We start from the raw sequence: 18,148 nt of genomic DNA on the forward strand, positions 1-18,148 counted from the left end.
GCTCCTCACATGCTGATTTCTTTTAATCTTGCTCCAACTTACCCTACCACTCCACCCCCCAAAATGGATATCAGATTAAGAAATTTATAGTCTGGTGGGAGATAAAGATTCATACATAAATCAGGGCCTGGAGATGTAGCTTAGTGGTTGAACACATGCTTGGCATGTATAAGACCCCGAGTTCACACAAACACATAAATATACGATTTGTAAATCACAAGTAAAGTAAAACCATTGCATACAAACCTAGTGTATACAGACCCAATGTATATGGGCTCACTGTATACATGCCCATGGTATATATACCCAGTGTATACAGACCCAGTGTATACAGGCCCAGGGCATACAGACCTGGTGTATACAGACCCAGGGTATACAGGCCCAGGGTATACAGACCCAGTATATACAGACCTGGTGTATACAGGTCCAGAGTATACAGACCCGGTGTATACAGGTCCGGTGTATACAGGCCTGGTGTATACAGGCCCAGTGTCTACAGATCCAGTGTATATAGACAGGAAGCTCACTGAGACTCTGAGACTCGAGGTAGGCACCAGGCTCTGAAGGGCGTGGTCGACCGGTAGTCAGGATTAACCAGACCAGCTCAAAAACAAGGAATATAATTTTAATAATTGAGAAAGAGAAACTCACACAATCGGGATTCAGTGAGAGTCACGAGCAGCCGAATGAATACAAAACAAGGGGTGGGCACCTGGATGCCCAAGTCCTTCTTCTGTCGCCCTAAGTGGCCACACCCTAGCCAAATGTGATTGGCTGAGCCTCCCAATCAAGGCTCAGCCTGGGTCAGGGTCAGGAAGGACTTCATAGAGAGTCACTTTCTGAAGTTAACATACAGGACAATCAGGAACTTCCCAGGAAAACACATAAATGCTGGAAGGGTGGGTTATAACCAGGACCAGGCATCATGGGAGCCAGGTACGTAGCACAAGGACACCTCAGAGGTCCCTTGCAGCTGTGGCTGACAGATGTATGAGGCTACGGGCTCAGATTCCCTGGGGAAATTGGGAAATTTTTCATGTCACAGACAAGGAAGCTAAGGCCTAGCCTAGGATAGCACTGTCAATTGGCCACATCTCGGATCCTGTGCCATCCTGGTTCAATCCTGCCCATGGGACCAACACCTCCCTGGGACTCCTGCTGGGAATCTGCCCTCACGTCATAATAAAGCTCTCCTTTCATGCCCTCTAAGGGGCTGGAAGAGGGCAGACAGATTCTGAGATCATCTGATCCAGGAATGGGAGGAGCAGGTATCAAGATAGACGCCTTCACCTTTTGGATTATCCAGGGTCCCTGGTCCCCTGCATGAAGAACATTATGACTGAACAGTGGCTGAATGAAGTGAAAGCCAGTAAGTCACACCCGGAGTTGGTGAGATTGCTGAGGGAATGGGGACATGAGCAGAATCAAGATGTATCACAGGGAAAGAGAATGGCGTGGGTCAGGGCAAGAGTCTTCAGTTCATTCTGCTGTGCTAAAGCGTTATCTGTAGTGAGTGCAATGTTAGCTACTGTGGGGTTACCCAGAGGCAGAACGCACAGCATCCTGGGGAGCTTGTGACTTCATTAGGCAAACAAGGCTCAGAAGCAAGACCCAAAACCATTTAGCGCAGGGTGGATAGTTTAAATGCTTAAGGAGGCACAGCTTGCACCTGAGAGCACTGATAGGAGCCTGGAAGTAGGCTGGGGAACTCTTGGGAGGGTTCCTAAGGGAGGCAGACTTCTCATACAAGCTTTGAAAGATTGCAACAATCTGGATGACTGGGAAGATGCTTCCTCGAGGGGTGTCTAAGCCAAGGCTAGGAGGTGGGAAGGAGGGGTGAATTGTGAGCTCTGCCGAGAGAGGAACCTTATCTAAGCAAGTGGCTTTTCTTGTCCTCCAACCTAGCTCTGGAGCTCTTGAGACATGACCCAGAAGCGTCAGTATGCATCTACGCAGCCCAGGCCCAGGACCACATAATGGCTAGCTGCTGGCGGAGTTCTTGGCCGCTGCCACATGGGGATTCATGGGTGTGTGACCCATCCACTTCGCACCGCTGGAGCTCCAGCTGTGAGACCCTACCCACGTCCCACCAGCGGCGCTCCTGGATCATGCAGGCACTGGGCTCCTGGAAGATGTCGATGTCTTTGAAGCAGTGACATGCCAAAGCCCCCAGACAGGTCACTGTAAATACCGCATGGTCAAGCTCTCCATCCGGACGGCTTCTTCATGAGAGATACCCCGGGCTCCTGTGTAGCCCTCACCATGACGAGTCTGTGAAAAGCGTATGACCTTCATTTGTTGATTCAGTTGACACTTACAGATGTGTGCAGGCTGTTTTGTTCACTTATCATAACGGGATGGGATACCAGGGTACAGAGGTGAAGTGGCTTGACCAAGGCCACTCAGGAGGTCTCCTGGACATCTCAGTTTCCCTTTCCCCAGTGACAAGAGCAGAAGGGGTGATGGTTTAGGTGGCCCTTGTAGAAAAGGAAAGAGAAAAGACTCTCCCACCTATGGCATCATGCATATTTGGGGACCCTGGTCTCTGAGTCTCACCCTTGGGTCTCTGCCCAATAATTGCCCACCCCTAACACAAAAATACCTGAAGTCATTTTTGCTGTTGCCACCTGAAGGTGTCAATGCTACTGACTTCTGGTAGGTAGGGAACAGTTGTCAGGACACACTGTTAAGTACCTTACAGTGTTCATGACAGCCCCCACATGGAAGTGCTCCAAAGACTGAGTTCAGCAGGAAGGCATAGAGACCGTGACATCGAGAGGTTGTGTGTGTCAGCTGAGGTTCCAGAGAAGAGATTTTTCAAGGAGGTTTGGAAAAATAGCCACATTTGGGCATCTATGTGTAGACAGTGGGGTACTTGGGACCAAAGACCATCTTCAAAGTCATGGTGAGACAGAACCTAGAAAAAGAGGAGAGGGGCAAGAGCCAGGCCTAAGGCCATGGAAGCTGCCCAAAGGAGATAGACTTCATCCAGAGGGCAGTGGGGAGGCACGGTGGGGTGCTAAGAAGGGAGATAGATGAGCAGATGCCAACTTTAGAAAACTCTCCTCGTGGGATGTAGGAGCCCTGGGCACTGCTGGTGTGGCATAGATTGACGCAGCTATTCTGAACAAGAATCTGTTACTAGTCAGTAGTGGGAGCTTAGGAATAACCATGAGCCAAGGAGTCTACCTGTAGGCATACATCCTGGGGCGATCGTCCCACAGGTCCACAGGGGCATGTATGAAGATGTCTGAGGTGAGGTGAGGTGATGTGGGGTGAGGTGAGGCGAGGAGGAGTTAGGCTGGGTATCCAGAAGAGTAAGCTCCATGGAGTTTCATGTGTAGTTATAGGTAGTAAGGATGTACTTAGTTCCCTTGGGGACCCCAAACCTTGCGTTGAGTGAAAAAAGTGTGCTAAAATTTGTGTGCACAAAAGTTTTTTGTTGGAGACTGGGTCTAGGCGGTCTTGAACTTGTGATTCTCTCCTTCTGAAACTCATAAGTGCTAGGATTACAGACAGATGTTACCAGGCTTGGCTAAGAATTCACCTTTTTTTTTTTTTTTTTTTTTTTGGTTTTTCGAGACAGGGTTTCTCTGTGGCTTTGGAGCCTGTCCTGGCACTAGCTCTGTAGACCAGGCTGGTCTCGAACTCACAGAGATCCGCCTGCCTCTGCCTCCCGAGTGCTGGGATTAAAGGCGTGCGCCACCATTGCCCGGCATAAGAATTCACCTTTTAAGACTATTTATAGGAAAGACAAAACATCAGGTTTGGAGAGGGTGTGGAGGGTTCAGATACAAAAGGGAGCTTAGCGAACTCCTCCTGGAAGCCAGGAGACTGGAAGCTAGGCAAGCTCTGCCTGCAGACTGCGGCGGGGGAGGCTCCCTATCAGGCCACGCCCCTGCCAGACCACGCCCCCGACCAGCGGAACCCAAGAGGCACGGACAACGCACAGCCCGGAGAGCAGAGGGAAGGGCACCTGGGCCGCCGCCGGAAGGAGCGGTACGCTTCTTGGCTCCTCCGGATTCAAGCGCTAGAGTCGCGAGCTGCAATGGAGAATTCTGACCCTGCGGATGACGCGAACATGGACGCATTCCTGGAAAAGTTCCAGAGCCAACCTTACCGCGGCGGCTTCCACGAGGACCAGTGGGAGGAGGTGGGCGGTCCCGGGGGCTCCGCTGGGGTAGGAGTGTGGTCCTCGTGTCTTGATCGCTGCCAAAGGACGAGTGACTGCCTGTTGGGTGCCACAAGCCTTGAGGTTTTGAGGGTCTAAGTTGTCAGTGCAGTTAAGACCACAGGGTTTGGCTGTCAGCCCTGTGACCCACCACCTCCTGGTTCTGCTACTGGATCGGTTTCCTGAGTTCTTTGAGCCGGGTTCCTCACTTGTAAAGTTGTTTTAGCTGCAGCACCCTGTCAGTTAAGGTTTGGGCAAAGATGAAAGGAGGTGGAGAAGGGTCAGGAACGCGAGAGCGCCCAGCTAAAGGTGATTACGACCACCCCTGGAGAGCTGAGAACTCAGAAGTCCAGTTTTCCACTCTAGAAACTGGAGCCTGTATAGATCCAGTCAATCATGAGGACTGGCAGATCATGACCAGTGAAAGACTTTGACGTTGCGTCCTGGGATTGGATCTCATTCAGTAGACAATACTAATTATGTGCTTTATTCTTTTAAAAATCTAGGAATTTGACAAGATCCCCCTATTTATGAAGAAAGCACCATCAGAAATAGATCCCAAGGAGTTCCCCGACTTGGCTTGCCTTCAGTCAATTATTTATGACGATGAGCGATCCCCGGAAGGTACCTTACATAACTAGTGTTTGCTTGTGCCTTTGCTGAGTGGAGGTAAAGTGTGAGGGAGATGGCCAGCTTGTTGCTTTTCGCTCCACACGTCCTTCTCCATGGTCATTACAGGCCTCAAAGGTCAGACTCCAATAAAAAGCAGCCAAATTGTCCCAAAGAATCAGGAGATATGTGTGACAAGTGCCAATAAATATACTACTGCCTTTGTGGGCACAACATGTTGGAGCACTGTGGGGGCAGGGGTGAGCTCACAGTGAGTCTGAAGTTGAAAGTAAATCTTAATAGTTTTGTAGGTTGTTCCCAGAAAGAGGAGGGAAATTTGCATTTCAGTGAACGGAACAAAGGGAGTAGTATAGTTTCCTTAAAACGATTCTTAAGCTCCTTCAAAAACTAGGATGAATCTCTCTCTCTCTCTCTCTCCTCTCTCTCTCTCTCTCTCTCTCTCTCTCTCTCTCTCTCTCTCTCTCTCTCTGTGTCTGTGTGTGTGTACAAATGGAGGTCAGAGAACAGCTTTGTTGGCATGACTTCTCCTTTACCTTTATGAATGTTTCTGAGCTCAAACTCAGGTTGTCAAGCTATGGGCAAGTGCCTTTACCTGCTGAGCCATTTCTTAGGTCAGTTTTCTTCCCCCTCTCACAAACAGCATTCATAGCCAGGCAGTGGCGGCACACCACCCAGCACTCAGGAGGCAGAGCAGGTGAATCTCTGAGTTTGAGGCCAGCCTGGTCTACAGAGTGAGTTCCAGCGTAGCCAGAGCGACACATACCTGGAGTTGATTGTAGCATTAACTTTGCATGACGTTGTGTTTCTATGTTGATGCCCACTTTATCATACCATTAATTTGAATTTTTGTTTCTCTGTTGGTCCCATTTCTTTCATTTATCATATATGTGTTAGTTGGCCCTTCTCTTATGGTGCTAAAAGAGTGACCAAAATGAGCTTAGGGGAAGAAAGGGTTTATTTTAGCTTATAGGTTACAGTCAGTCCATCGCCGAAGGAAGCGAACTCGAGCAGGAACTTAGAGGCAGGAACTGAGACGGACCATGCAGGAGTGCTGCTCACTGCCTTGCTGCCCTTGCCTTGTTCAGCTTGCTTTTTTTTTTTTTTTTTTTTTTTGGGGTTTTCGAGACAGGGTTTCTCTGTAGCTTTGGTGCCTGTCCTGGAACTAGCTCTTGTAGACCAGGCTAGCCTCGAACTCCCAGAGATCTGCCTGCCTCTGCCTCCCGCCTCCCGAGTGCTGGGATTAAAGGCGTGCGCCACCACCGCCCGGCTCTTGTTCAGCTTTTTTATACAACCCAGAGCCACCTTCCAGGAGTAGTATTGACGACAGTGTGATGGCCCCTCCCACAGCAATCATTAATCAAGAAAATGCCTAAGACAGGCCAATCTGATGGAGCCATTTTTTTTTTTTAATTCAATGCTTCCTCTTCCCAGAGGACCCTAGCTTGTATCAAGATGCCAACAACCCAGCCTGCACAGTATTACATTACGTCATGGTTCAGATTTTTAGGAGCTTTCTGAAGGTGTGACATGATACTTACTTCCTTCTCTTTGCAGATCAAGCCAAGACCTATAAGGATGAAGGTAATGACTACTTTAAAGAAAAGGACTATAAGAAAGCCGTGGTTTCCTACAGCGAGGGATTAAAGAAGAAGTGTGGAGACCCTGATTTGAACGCTGTCCTTTATACCAACCGGGCGGCAGCCCAGTACTATCTGGGTGAGCATTATGACGTGGTTAGCTCCGTTTCCTGTATGTGTGTGTACGTATAGGTGAGTGGGTGTGCATTGCAGGGTAGAGGTAACCTCGGATGCCATTCTCAGGTGCCATCTACCTTGTTTGTTGAGACAGTTTCTCTTCGGCCTGGAGCTTTCTGAGAAAGGCAGGCTGGCCAGCAAGCCTTATGAATCCATTTGTCTCCACGACTTCTTCTCCCAGCGTGGGATCAAAAGCACATGCTGTCACAGGGAGCATTCTTAGTGTGCTAGGGATTGTGTTCCGGTCCTCATGCTTGTTCAGCAAGCACTTTGCTGACTGAGCTCTCTCCTCAGCCTGACTTTATTATTTCTGAAGAATTTACTTAGAGGGTTCAAGAGATTATGTGTCTCAACAGTTAAGAGCACTCGCTCTGGTTCCAGAGAACCTCAAGTTCAGATCCCAAGTACCCACATCAGGTGCTCACAGCTGCTTGTACACAGGCACAACTCCGCTCCAGAGGGCATCAGATGTCTTCTGATGTCCATGAGCCTGGCTGGCTGGCATTCATGTGTGTGTGCGCGCGCTCACAGACACACACAAATTAAAAAAAAAAAAAAAAAAAAAAAAAAAAAAAACAGGAAAAAAGACTTTAAACCAGGAGTGGTACCTTATGCCTCTCATCTTGGAATTTGAGAGGGAGATGCAGGTAGAGCTAGGAAATTTTTTAAATTCTGTGTACTGTTTTCTTTCTTTTCTTTCCTTCCTTCGTTCCTTCCTTCATTGCTTCCTTCGTTCCTTCCTTCCTTCTTTCTTTTCTGATATTTATTTATTTATTTATTTATTTATTTATTTATTTTTTCAAGACGGGGTTTCTCTGTGTTGCCCTGGTTGTAAAGGAACTCGTTTTGTAGACCAGGCTATGTAGTGACATTTCATTTGTATTTTAATAAATAAAGCTTGCCTGAAGATCAGAGAGTAAAACAGCCCCACTGGTCAGCCCTACAGACCAGGCAGTGATAATACCTTTAATCCCAGTAGCCACACTAGTTGCCATAGAAACTGGGGGTGCATACCTTTAATCCCAGCCCTAGAGAGGATTATAAAACGAGAGGAGACAACTCTCAGTCTCATTCTGAGATTTCTGAAGGCAGAATCACCATTTTTGAACCAAAGTCGAGGTAAGAGCCAATGGCTATTTTGCTTTTTGTCTCTTTAGGTTGAACCTCAATATCTATCCCTGAGTTTTTATTAATTATGCTTCAAGGCTATCCTCAAACTCACAGAGATCCACCCACCTGCCTCTGTCTCCTGAGTGCTGGGATTAAAGGTGAGGGCTGCCACTGCTAGGCCTGTGTACTACTGAGGGATTTATGCTATGCTTAGTTTTCCTTTACTGGATCTCATTGTGCCTGGCGGGGGCGGAGGGAGGCTGCAGTCCAGAAAACCTGTTTTTGAGTCTGCCTAGAATAAACTTCCAGTTTCTCCACAGGTCTGGGGCAGGCTGGGTTCTAGCAGTGGAGAGTACGGCGTTTGGAAATCTGCTGGTCCTTCAGTCTGCCTCTGCTCCCATTGCAGAGGGCCTGGTGCCCGTGACACTGATCCCAGTGCTCGTTCCTTCTGTGGTGTGGCTTTCCCTCTGCTTTCTGTTGTCACGCCTGTCCCTTTGCCTTCCAGCTTTCAAAGTGTATTCTGTGCTCTAAGCGCCTATGTGAGTGTCTGACTATAAATCTCAGCCACCTGGGAGAGTGAGGCAGGAGGAACCCACGTTTGAGGTCAGCCTGGTGGTTTCATGGAACCCTGTCTTAGATCAGTACCAGAGGGAAGTATTGGAGCTTGCTTGTTCTTTTTACGCGTTACTCAAGTATTTTTGAGAATGATTTCCAGAAGGAAACTTGTTTCAAGGAGTGTGCTAATTTATTCTCTATCTGGACACTGTTCTTTTTCATACCCTCACCTATTTCACGTGCTTGTTAGCATTTCAGAGTCATCCAGACTGCCTGATACTGTGAACTTTTTAGGACTTGATGAGCATAACTATGTTTTTCCAGAAATATGTTCAGTTGTTGTGATTTCTCGACATTTGTGCAAAAATATCTTTTGTCAATGCCATGATATTTTGGAAACATTTTGATCTTAAATTTTTTTTTTTTAATTGACATTTTGTTAGGCAATTTTCGCTCTGCTCTCAATGATGTGCTGGCCGCCAGGAAGCTAAAGCCCAGCCACCTGAAGGCCATAATAAGAGGTGAGTCTCCATGAGCTGGGGGTGGTCATCACTGTGGAAAAGCTGGCCGTCTGCACCAAAAACTGCCACTGAAAGCTTTGTTCCCGAGGAGCTGGGGACTGGGGGAGTGGCCGCAATTCTGCAGTCTTGAGGTGAAGTTCCTTGCTGCCCCTCGGCAGTCCTAGAAGGCTCTTCCCTTTATGCTGTATTTGTATGAAATTGAAACTCTTCATTTTAAATTAGTAAAGAATAAAATTAATTAAGACATAGCACATTTTGATTTTCTCCCCAGTTTTGCCTATTAAAGGGCAAGATAGTCAAATGCCTTGTTAAAATGAATGAAAAGATAAGCTCTGGGGCCTTTGCAGAGAACACTGGCGCTGGACTGTCCCCTCCTTGTTTCCATCCTGAGGTCTGATCTTCGTAATAACAGTGCTTTATTCCTTTATTCTTCGGCTCCTCTCTGAGCTTAGGGTGCTGTAGTCTTTAGTCTTCATGTATTGAACCTCCCTCCTTGCCATGAGCCAGCTTGACCTGCGTTATCCTTTATGCCTCTTTAGATGTTCATGGCTGTGGGTGGCCACAGGACAGAGGCCCTGAGTAAGCACTGGCCAGTAGATTAGTCTCATTGACTCATTGTCAGCCTTACTTTATGTTATGATCTTGGCAGGGCACTGCTCTTGGTATGAGTTTTTGCTCATCTCTGGATGATGAGGATAGAGTCTTAAAAAAAAAAAAAAAAACAAGTATGTATTTTGTGGAGGTCAGAGGACAACCTTCAGGAGTAGACTTTCCTCCTCCACCATGTAGGCTCCAGGGAGTGAATTTAGGACATCAGGCTTGGCAGCAAGTGCTCAACCATCTTACCTATCCAGGGTTAGAGTCTTTGACAGCCAAGCTTTATAATAAAGTTCTGATATTTTTAATTTCTATGAAAAGCCTAAAAGAGGTTAACTCTTGAACATGATAGCATCATTAATTTTAGAGCTGGTTGGTGGTGGTGGCGTACACGTTTAATCCCAGCACTTGGGAGGCAGAGGCTGCGGATCTCTGTGAGTTCAAGGCCAGCCTGGTATACGTAATGCGTTCCAGGACAGCCAGGGTTACACAATGATGCCCTGTCTCAAAAAAACAAACAAATGTATTAAAGAAACATTTTGGAACTGAAATCCAGGTATGTAGCGTAGTGGTAGAGCACTTCCCTAACATACACAAGGTGCCTCAGATTTCATCCCAGAATGCAAACCAAACAACCCCAAACCAGCCAGACAAAACCCAAAAGGGGCCAGCTTAAGCAGACGGCTCCATAGAAAAGGAAAATTAGAAGTGCTTGGGCTTTGGTGTTGATTGGCGGCTGCAGAAATTCTGCTTTGTAGTAAACATCCTCTGGGGCTGGGGAGATGGCTCAGCGGTTGGGAGAACATTTACTTCTGCAGGGCACCTTTTTCAGTTCCCAGTGGCTCACAGCTGTCTGAGCCTCCAGCTCCAGGGTGGCCAACATTTCTAGCCTCTTCAGGCAGGCACTGTTGTGAACATGCCCACCTATAAACACACACACACACACACACACACACACACACACACACTTAAAAATAAATCTTAAAAAAAATACACATCTGGATGGGCTTTGTCCTCCCATTCGCAGATGAGAAACCCGAGGCTCAGTCATGGCCCTTGTCCTAGTCCCCGTGGGTGAATGACAGCCATTTTCTAGCCCAGCTCTCTGGTTCCAGAGCCTGTGTTCTTTGCCATGAGATGTTGCATTTTAGGGTTCTTTGTACCAGGAAGATTAGAAAGTTTTTAACTAAATGGGGATGAGTGCAATTTTACAAATCCTTGCCTTGTCTAGGAACTGAACTGCAAAGAGCTGTGCCCTGCTACCCCTCCTGGGGCTGGCTGGTGCAGCCAGGGGAGGAGGGTTTGTTCAAGGTGTGCCCGTTGTTCCTAGATCTCAGGACTCTGGTTTCCGCAGGTGCCATGTGCCATCTTGAACTGAACCACTTTGCTGAGGCTGTGAACTGGTGTGATGAGGGGCTACAGATTGATGCCAAAGAGAAGAAACTTCTAGAAGTGAGGGCGAAAGCAGACAAGCTGAAGGTTGGTGACTGTCTGCACATGCATCAGATTGTGTCTCATGTCACTGGGAGTGTCTGGTGTGTGTGCTAACTGTCTAGTAGTGATGTCTAATTCTACCCTACCAAGAGCAGGGTGCAAATGGGGATTCTAGCAGGCAAGCTTGCTGAGAGATGATGACCGAGCAGGAGTTTACTTGGCTCAGTGACGCTGAGAGAGAATAACCAGGCAAGAGTCCTAGGAGGGATACGTCAACAAATCTGAGTTTGAATACTGCTTTGCCACTGCTGAAATGCACTGGACAAATTCCTGATATTTCTCGGTCCAACCTTGAGTGTTTTTAATGAAGATGAAATGAGCTAAGCAGTTTTCACATTCTCAAGAGTCAGAAAGAAAACCAGATAATGCACAGCAGAGACCCCATGGTCTGCAAAGCCTAAAATATTTGCTTTCTTCCCTTTGTATCAGATGTTGGCAGATTCCCATCAACTGCAAGCCCAGGAGTGAAAGCAGGAGCTACTGGTGTTGGACAGACTGGGGTGGGGAGGCAACCTGGAAAGAGAATCTGAATTCTCTTCCTGCCAGACTGAGTAGAATGGTGGAGTTTTTCTCTTATAGGTTATAACTGTGCAGAGGGCAAAGCCTGTGAGTTTTTGACATGGGTTCTTCAGCCACACCAGAGAAGTTAGGGTTCCCATGCAGTACTTGTATACTCCATTGGGGTCCCTGAATGGGAATGCCCTTTCTCCTTTATTGGTGGCATCTTCTTCATCTCCCTAAGTCTTGGGGGACAAAATCAGTCCTGTAGGCTGGAATAAGATGGAGGAAGAGTTCCTTAGAGCTGACAGCATCTGAATTTTGTTTTCAGAGAATGAAAGAGAGGGATCTGAGGAAAGCAAGGCTGAAAGAAAAGAAGGAACAGAGTCAAAACGAGGCTCTACTCCAGGCCATCAAGGTGAGTTCTCAAGCCAAAGGCCCCAAGTGTATGAAGTCCTCTGGTTGTGAGAAGCCTGCTGGGGACTTATGTGGGATGTACTTCTGTATTTTTGTTGCTTTTATTGGTTGATGAATAAAGGTGTTTTGGCCAGTGGCTTAGCAGAAAATCTGAACAGATATAGAGAGAAAGAAGGCAGAGTCAAAGATGCCAAAGGAGACAGACGCTGGAACCTTACCTGTAAGCCACAGCCTCCTGGCAATGCATAGATTAATAGAAATGGGTTAATTTAAGATGTAAGAGCTAGCTAGGAATACGCCTAAGCTATTGGCCAAACAATGTTACAATTAATGTAGTTTTTATGTCATTATGGATCTGGGTGGCCAGGAAATGAAAGGCAGTCTTTGACTACAGGGGACCTTTCTTGGGATGCTTTTTCTTCACACTGTGCTTACCCCAGGCTCTGGAGTCAGACCACCACGTTCAATTAGCTCTGCCCTGCCTTTGCTGGTCTCAGCAACATACTGAGTGCGTGCTCTGGGCATTTTCACAGCAGCCATCTGGGGAAGGCTTTCTTATTTGTTTGTTTGTTTGTTTTATTTTTAATTGAGCTATACATTTTACCCATTTCCCTTCCTCCCTCCCCTTTCCCCTTGCAGCCTTCGGGAGGGCTTTCTTGTTTGTTTTATTTTTAATTGAGCTATACATTTCTTCACTCCCCTTCCTCCCCTCTCCCTTTCCAGCCTTGGGGAAGGCTTTCTTGTTCCTGGTTTACTAGCCTTGGGTGAGAAAATCTAACGCAGCTCGTGGGTGTCAGAGCCTGGTCCTTGCTCTTTACTATAACTTATATTACAGTTTTAGGATGTCACTCTAACTAATGATGATAAAATCCTCCCTGTGCTGCACTCTGAAGTGGTATAGTCTAGGAGACCCAGTGGCCAAGCCAGTTAGTGCTTGGTTCTTACATGAAGTGGATGTGTCTGACCCACGTGGTCTCTCATCCTTGACACCTGGCTTGTCTCCCATTTGATCTTGCTCTGCCCTTACAAGGGAGACGATGCCTCCTGGGTGAGGTCATGGTTTCATTCTGTGTTCACTGACGTCATGTACCCATTTATTTCAGCTATTAACTTCGAAAACTTAACACTGCTAAATTTAGTGTACCCCACTTCTCTCTCCCAACCAACAATCTGTTAACACCTATTAACAAGTTAAATATGGGGGCTGGAGAGACGGATGGCTCAGTGATCAAGACTCCTGGCTGCTCTTCCAGAGGACCCAGGTCCATCCTCAGTATCCACATGGCAGCTTACAACTGCCTGTCTATACCCAACTCCAGGGGAGCTGACACTCTCACACAGACGTATATACAGATAAAACACTACATAAATATAAATTTATAAAAACAAATAAACAAACAAACTGGGCTGGGCATGTGGCATATGCCTTTGATCCCAGCACTAGGGAGCAGGTGACAGGAGGACCAGAAAGTCGAGGCCAGCTCCAGTTATATGAGACTGTCAAAAAGAAAAGAACAGGTTTTGTCAACTCCTACTGTTCATGTGGAAGCTTCACCCCAGCCACTGGCATCCATATATCCAGAGTCTGGAATGTTCAGGTGGAAGCTCCATCCTAAGCCCCCTCCCCCATCTCTCTCCCCAAACCCTGCTGCATCTCAGAAAGACCACCACATGATGACCCTTCCCCCAGAGATGCTCACGAACATTACCACTGGGTATTTAAACTGCCCCCCAGAAAACAGACATGTAGTTTTCTGGTCTTCCTTTCCTGTCTGCTCTTTGCGGGGCTGGAAAATCATCCAGGAGCATTGTATCCATTAAACCTGGGCTTTTTCTAATTTGGTTTGATTTGGTCTGATTTAGATTGTTGTGTTGGTGGAGAGGCTTATCAGGGAGTAGAAACTTTTCACCTACCTTAAGGGATATCACCACAACTAATTTTGATTCCCTGGATGTGCTAACCATAGAAACCTTGGCACACGTAAGAGATGGCCCCATTCTTGATGGATCTTCACTTTAGTAAGGCAGTCAGATGAAGTCAGCTTTATTTCTAGCATCCCAGGCTCTCCCCAAAGGGAAGCGTTCCATTGCTGTACCATCGCATGCTTGCCCTGTCCTACACCTTTGCACATGCCAGTCTTTGGGCTGGGCTGCTCCTTCATTCTCCGCCTTCCAAAGCCACACTCTAAGGCTTAGCATGCTCAGATACCACCAGTTACTGTCTGTAGGCAGAGACTGCTTGTTTGTATCCCGGCTTCCCAGACCCGAATAATCACACAGAAACTACATTAATTACACAACACTGTTCAGCCACTAGGTTAGCCGTCTTTCTAGCTAGCTCTTATATCTTAAATTAACCCATTTCTATCAATCTGTATAACCACGAGGTTGTTGCCTACCAGTAAGGTTCCGTGGCATCTTGTCTCCTTCAGCAGCTACATGGCATCTCCCTGACTTCATCTACTTTCTCTCTACATCTCTGTTCGGATTTCCCACCTGGCTTTACACTAAGCCATTGGCCGAAACATTGGCTTCTTTAATAACCAGTGGTAATAAAACATATTCATAGCATACAGAGGGGAATCCCACGTGAACTGTCGGTTCCTCAGCTCCACTTCCTACCTTCTGTTGTAACTGTTCTGCTGCTGCTCCCACTAGACCAGAAACAGCCCTGAGGGTAGGAAACCATGTCCAGCTCCTCTTTTGATGCAGGGCCAAACACACAACACATTCCTAGTGAAAGTAAGTTCAACAGTGGTGCCTCCTGTGTGCCAGGCTGCCAGGACAGTTAGGATGGGTCATGTGGAGCGGGCCCTCGGGAAGCTCATAGGGCTAGGGTGTATTTCAGTGGTGTGTGTCTGCATCTTCCTACAGGAGAAGGTAGTTTGTGCCTTTCTTTCTGTCTTGATCCAGGCTAGGAATATCAGGCTTGTCTCAGAAGCCGTGGGTAAGGATGAAGATTCAGCCTCCGATGGTCCAACTGAGATCTTCCTGGATGGGCTCAGCTCTGAGAACCCTTGCGGAGCCAGGCTGAGCCTAGATAATCAAGGCAGACTGAGCTGGCCTGTGCTGTTCCTGTATCCAGAGTATGCGCAGTCCGACTTCATCTCTGCTTTTCATGAGGACTCCAGGTACATACTCCAGCATCTTTTCACTCCTGCTCGTGTGCGCCTCCTGCTGACTGCCCGGAGATAAGCGGGCTTTTGCTGAGTAGGAAAGAGTAATTTAGAGGTTATCCCCAGCAGCTTTACAGGCTTCTCTAGTGTGAATCTGTTTACTAGCTGGCCACACAGGTCTTGCCTTGTCAGGTCTGGGTAGGTAGTTCATATATATAACTTGTGTGTGTTTACTAGAAAAGATACAGATTGCACCATTTAACTTGTGATTTCAAGTGAAATGCTTAGAAAGTTAATGCTTAGAGAGATACGTTCTAGACAAGTGGTACACTTTCCTATTTTGGCACTGTTGTCAATGTGAGTTAAGCCTGAATGTCATGCCTTATACATCACCTTTCTCTCTGGAGTGGTGTCCAGGGACTGGTGCGGGAATGTAGATGGAGCACTGGTGCCCAGAAAGCACATCTTCCTCTCTTAGGTGTCCAGGGACTGGTATGGGAATGTAGGTGGAGCACTGGTATCCAGAAAGCACATCTTCCTCTCTTAGGAGTCCAGGGACTGGTGTGGGAATGTAGATGGAGTACTGGTACCCAGAAAGCACATCTTCCTCTCTTAGGTGTCCAGGGACTGGTATGGGAATGTAGGTGGAGCACTGGTACCCAGAAAGCACATCTTCCTCTCTTCTTAGGTTTATTGACCATCTCATGGCGATGTTTAGTGAAGCACCCTGCTGGGACTCAGAGCAGAAATATCACCCGGCTAATTTGGAGGTAAGAAAGTTCTATTTCATTCCTCTGAGGGATTTTGGGAGAGTGTATACAGAAATTGAGTGTTTTTATTAAAACGTTGTGTGTTTGATTTGCCATAGCACATATGGAGGTCAGTGAACAACTTTTGGGTGTTGGCATGTGTAGGGCAGCTTATGCTCATTTGTCTCTGACTCTCTTCCTGGTTAATCTCGTAGGTCTACTTCGAGGATGAGGAAAGAGCAGAGCTATACCAGGTGTCCCCTGGGAGCACTCTGTTGCAGGTGTTGCAGCACCCCAGGTGAGCACCTCCTTGGGATCATGGGAATGGGCAGATCCTTCCCAGGGTCTGGTTAGTTCCTCTGCTCAGTGACACACAGCAGTCACAGAAGGCAGCCAGTGGGACTGACTGGCCTGGCCATTGGCCAACGAGGTTGAAGAACAGTGAGAGCCGAGGCCAGGGGAAGTGAGTGGCCTGGTCTCAGAATGGAAAAGCTGCTTGGTTTTACAGCAGAAAGCAGCTGGGGTAGCTTCTGTTTTCTGATTGCACTTGTCTCCTGGCACCGTTACATGGAAAGAGCATTGCAGACCCTCTGTTCCGTCTGTGACCCTGAGCATTCTGCCTCGCTGGCTTGCCCTTCACCGGCAGGATGAAGGGTCTAAGCTTTCAAGTAAGGAAGCAAGCCGGAGTCACAGTGCCCTGTCCTGTAGACACGGTGCAGTCTGCTGGGAGAGGATGTCTTTGTTATCCGCAATGGCAGCAAGCAGTATCCACTGTGGCCTCTCAGCAGCGTCTGTAGAATTCCCAGGGGGTAACAAGTTCATTCCTGGAGCCATTTGCTTGTTGGGGTACAGACTGTAACCTCAAGTTAGTAGGAACCTGGCTCACCCGTTACTCACAGACTAGCTAGTGAATGAACTAATAGCTTGTTTTGTGGTCTTCCATGTTTTGTCCCTGTGTGCCTGATGTCAGAGGGCCCATCTAGGGGTTGGGGCTCAGTTTTAAGGGGAGACTGTCATGGTGTCCACAGACAAAGCAATGGGCTAAGTTGTATTTTAATGTTTCTGTACATCGAAAGGTTCACCTTGAGTACGGTTGGGAAGGTTCATGGCTAATGGGGAGTGTGACCCAGCTAACCACTCTGTCTTGCTCTCCCTGCAGGTACTCTGTGAAAGCCCTCACCCCAGCATTCCTCATCTGTGTAGCATCCTCGTCTTTCCTTAAGAGTTACCTTCAGGGGAAAAGGGTGCATAGGTAAAGTGGGAGCCAGACCGTGGGGTCTCCTCAGCTTCCTCTGCCTGGAGTCTAGTACTTCTCTATCCCCAGGGACAGTGGTTCCTAGCCTCATGCTGGGGAGAAGCTGCTGGCCTCCCTGAACTTCAGCCTGTCTGGCTGAGTGCCAAGCTCCAGCTGGGCCTCACCCTCCTCAGATTCACAGCTCTGCCCTGGTCAGAGAGAGCATCCTTGGAGCCCATCTCTGAAGGAACGTCTGCTGCAGTTGCCAGACTAGCTGGCCTTGGTGATTCCCTGGCCTGTAGACTGGCTCATGGCACATCGACAGCCTTAACCTCTGTGGCATCAGGCACACATGGAAGACACTCCAAGGCAGTAACCAACCCTGCATAGTATTCTAAGGTGTAGGGATGAGACTGGTCCAGTTTTTCACCAGAATGGAGAACTATAAGGATGCTGAGGATGCCATGAGGTAAATGGAGCCATGAAGCCACATCCTGTTTGTGTGTCAGTGACTGTACAAACTGGGATCCTTGGGATGTCTCAGAATTTACCTGTTCCCCTGACCTCCCAGTGTGAGAACTGCAGCAGACCAGACAGCAGTCAGAGTGCTTCCCAATTTCTCAGCTCCAGTCATGCTCCTGCTCAGCAGAAGAATGCTGGGTTAGCGTGCGCACCACTGTGCCTGCTAGGATTTCATACCTCTTGATCTGGAAAGTCTTTGTCTGCCACAGATGGTTTTTGTCTTGGGCTGTTCATTCTAGAGACTCTGTACTCTTACCTGAAGCCAAGTGGCTTTCCTCAGTGCCCGCCCCATCTCCCAAGGGGAGCAAGGGCTCTGAGCAGATGTGACTCATGCCACATCTGACAGAAGCTGGAGGAGCCAATGGACAGTGGATGGCAAGCAGGCTTGTGTTCTTTTCCCTCTACTCTGAGGCCCCATTTCTCAAATAGGAGCATCACCTTCAGCCTGGGTGTCTGAGCAAAGCTCAGAGCAGCTGACCTAAAGCCATGGATTGTAAAGTGAAGGGCAAATGTTTTTTGTAGTAAAGCCTGAGATCTGGGGGTGTTTGTTACCATAGCAAAACTGAAACCATCATTAAACTGAAACCAGCTGGTATCCTTCAGATGGGCTGATTCAGGGTCTTGTGTTACATGCATCCTTATTTCTGGAAGAGAAATTGTCTGGAATATTTAGGGAGACCAGTGCAGCTTTCTTTCCCAGGGCAGGTTTCTGCAAATCTAGCCTCTCTTCTCCCCTGGTTTTGGAAACACTAGACATTCTCTCCTCAGCTAGACTGTCCC

General features: G+C 47.8%; 2 protein-coding genes across 3 annotated transcripts in view; both read left to right on the forward strand.

Annotated features, from left to right (window-relative positions):
• The window catches only part of Mroh7 (maestro heat like repeat family member 7), a 76,449-nt gene extending 72,910 nt beyond the window's left edge, over positions 1-3,539 (forward strand). The window contains exons 23-24 of the mRNA XM_050136104.1: positions 1,307-1,369; positions 1,906-3,539. Coding sequence (XP_049992061.1) covers positions 1,307-1,369; positions 1,906-2,156 — 314 coding nt within the window. The 3' untranslated portion in view covers positions 2,157-3,539. The remainder of the gene's footprint in view (positions 1-1,306; positions 1,370-1,905) is intronic.
• A 374-nt stretch (positions 3,540-3,913) lies between these two features.
• Positions 3,914-17,970, forward strand: Ttc4 (tetratricopeptide repeat domain 4). 2 transcript variants are annotated; one of them, XM_050136102.1, is made up of 10 exons: positions 3,914-4,153; positions 4,678-4,795; positions 6,356-6,517; positions 8,664-8,741; positions 10,693-10,817; positions 11,662-11,748; positions 14,661-14,878; positions 15,552-15,633; positions 15,828-15,910; positions 16,772-17,970. In XM_050136102.1, the coding sequence occupies exons 1-10, from the start codon at positions 4,049-4,051 to the stop codon at positions 16,866-16,868; spliced, it is 1,155 nt and encodes a 384-aa protein (XP_049992059.1). In that variant the 5' UTR covers positions 3,914-4,048; the 3' UTR covers positions 16,869-17,970. The 2 variants fall into 2 exon arrangements, with proteins under 2 accessions (XP_049992059.1, XP_049992060.1); XM_050136103.1 differs by lacking the exon at positions 3,914-4,153 and adding an exon at positions 4,221-4,480.
• The last annotated feature ends 178 nt before the right edge of the window (positions 17,971-18,148 follow it).

The sequence above is a fragment of the Alexandromys fortis genome, unplaced genomic scaffold, assembly GCF_014885135.2.
Source record: "Alexandromys fortis isolate MF-2015 unplaced genomic scaffold, M_Fortis_MF-2015_v1.1 scaffold_13, whole genome shotgun sequence".
Classification (NCBI taxonomy): Eukaryota; Metazoa; Chordata; class Mammalia; order Rodentia; family Cricetidae; genus Alexandromys; species Alexandromys fortis.

Coding starts and splice junctions, on each gene's coding strand:
- Ttc4 (XM_050136102.1), top strand. CDS start 4,049: ATGGAGAATTCTGACCCTGCGGATGACGCGAACATGGACGCATTCCTG. Junction 4,154..4,677: donor ACGAGGACCAGTGGGAGGAG/GTGGGCGGTCCC, acceptor TTAAAAATCTAG/GAATTTGACAAGATCCCCCT. Junction 15,634..15,827: donor ATCACCCGGCTAATTTGGAG/GTAAGAAAGTTC, acceptor TTAATCTCGTAG/GTCTACTTCGAGGATGAGGA.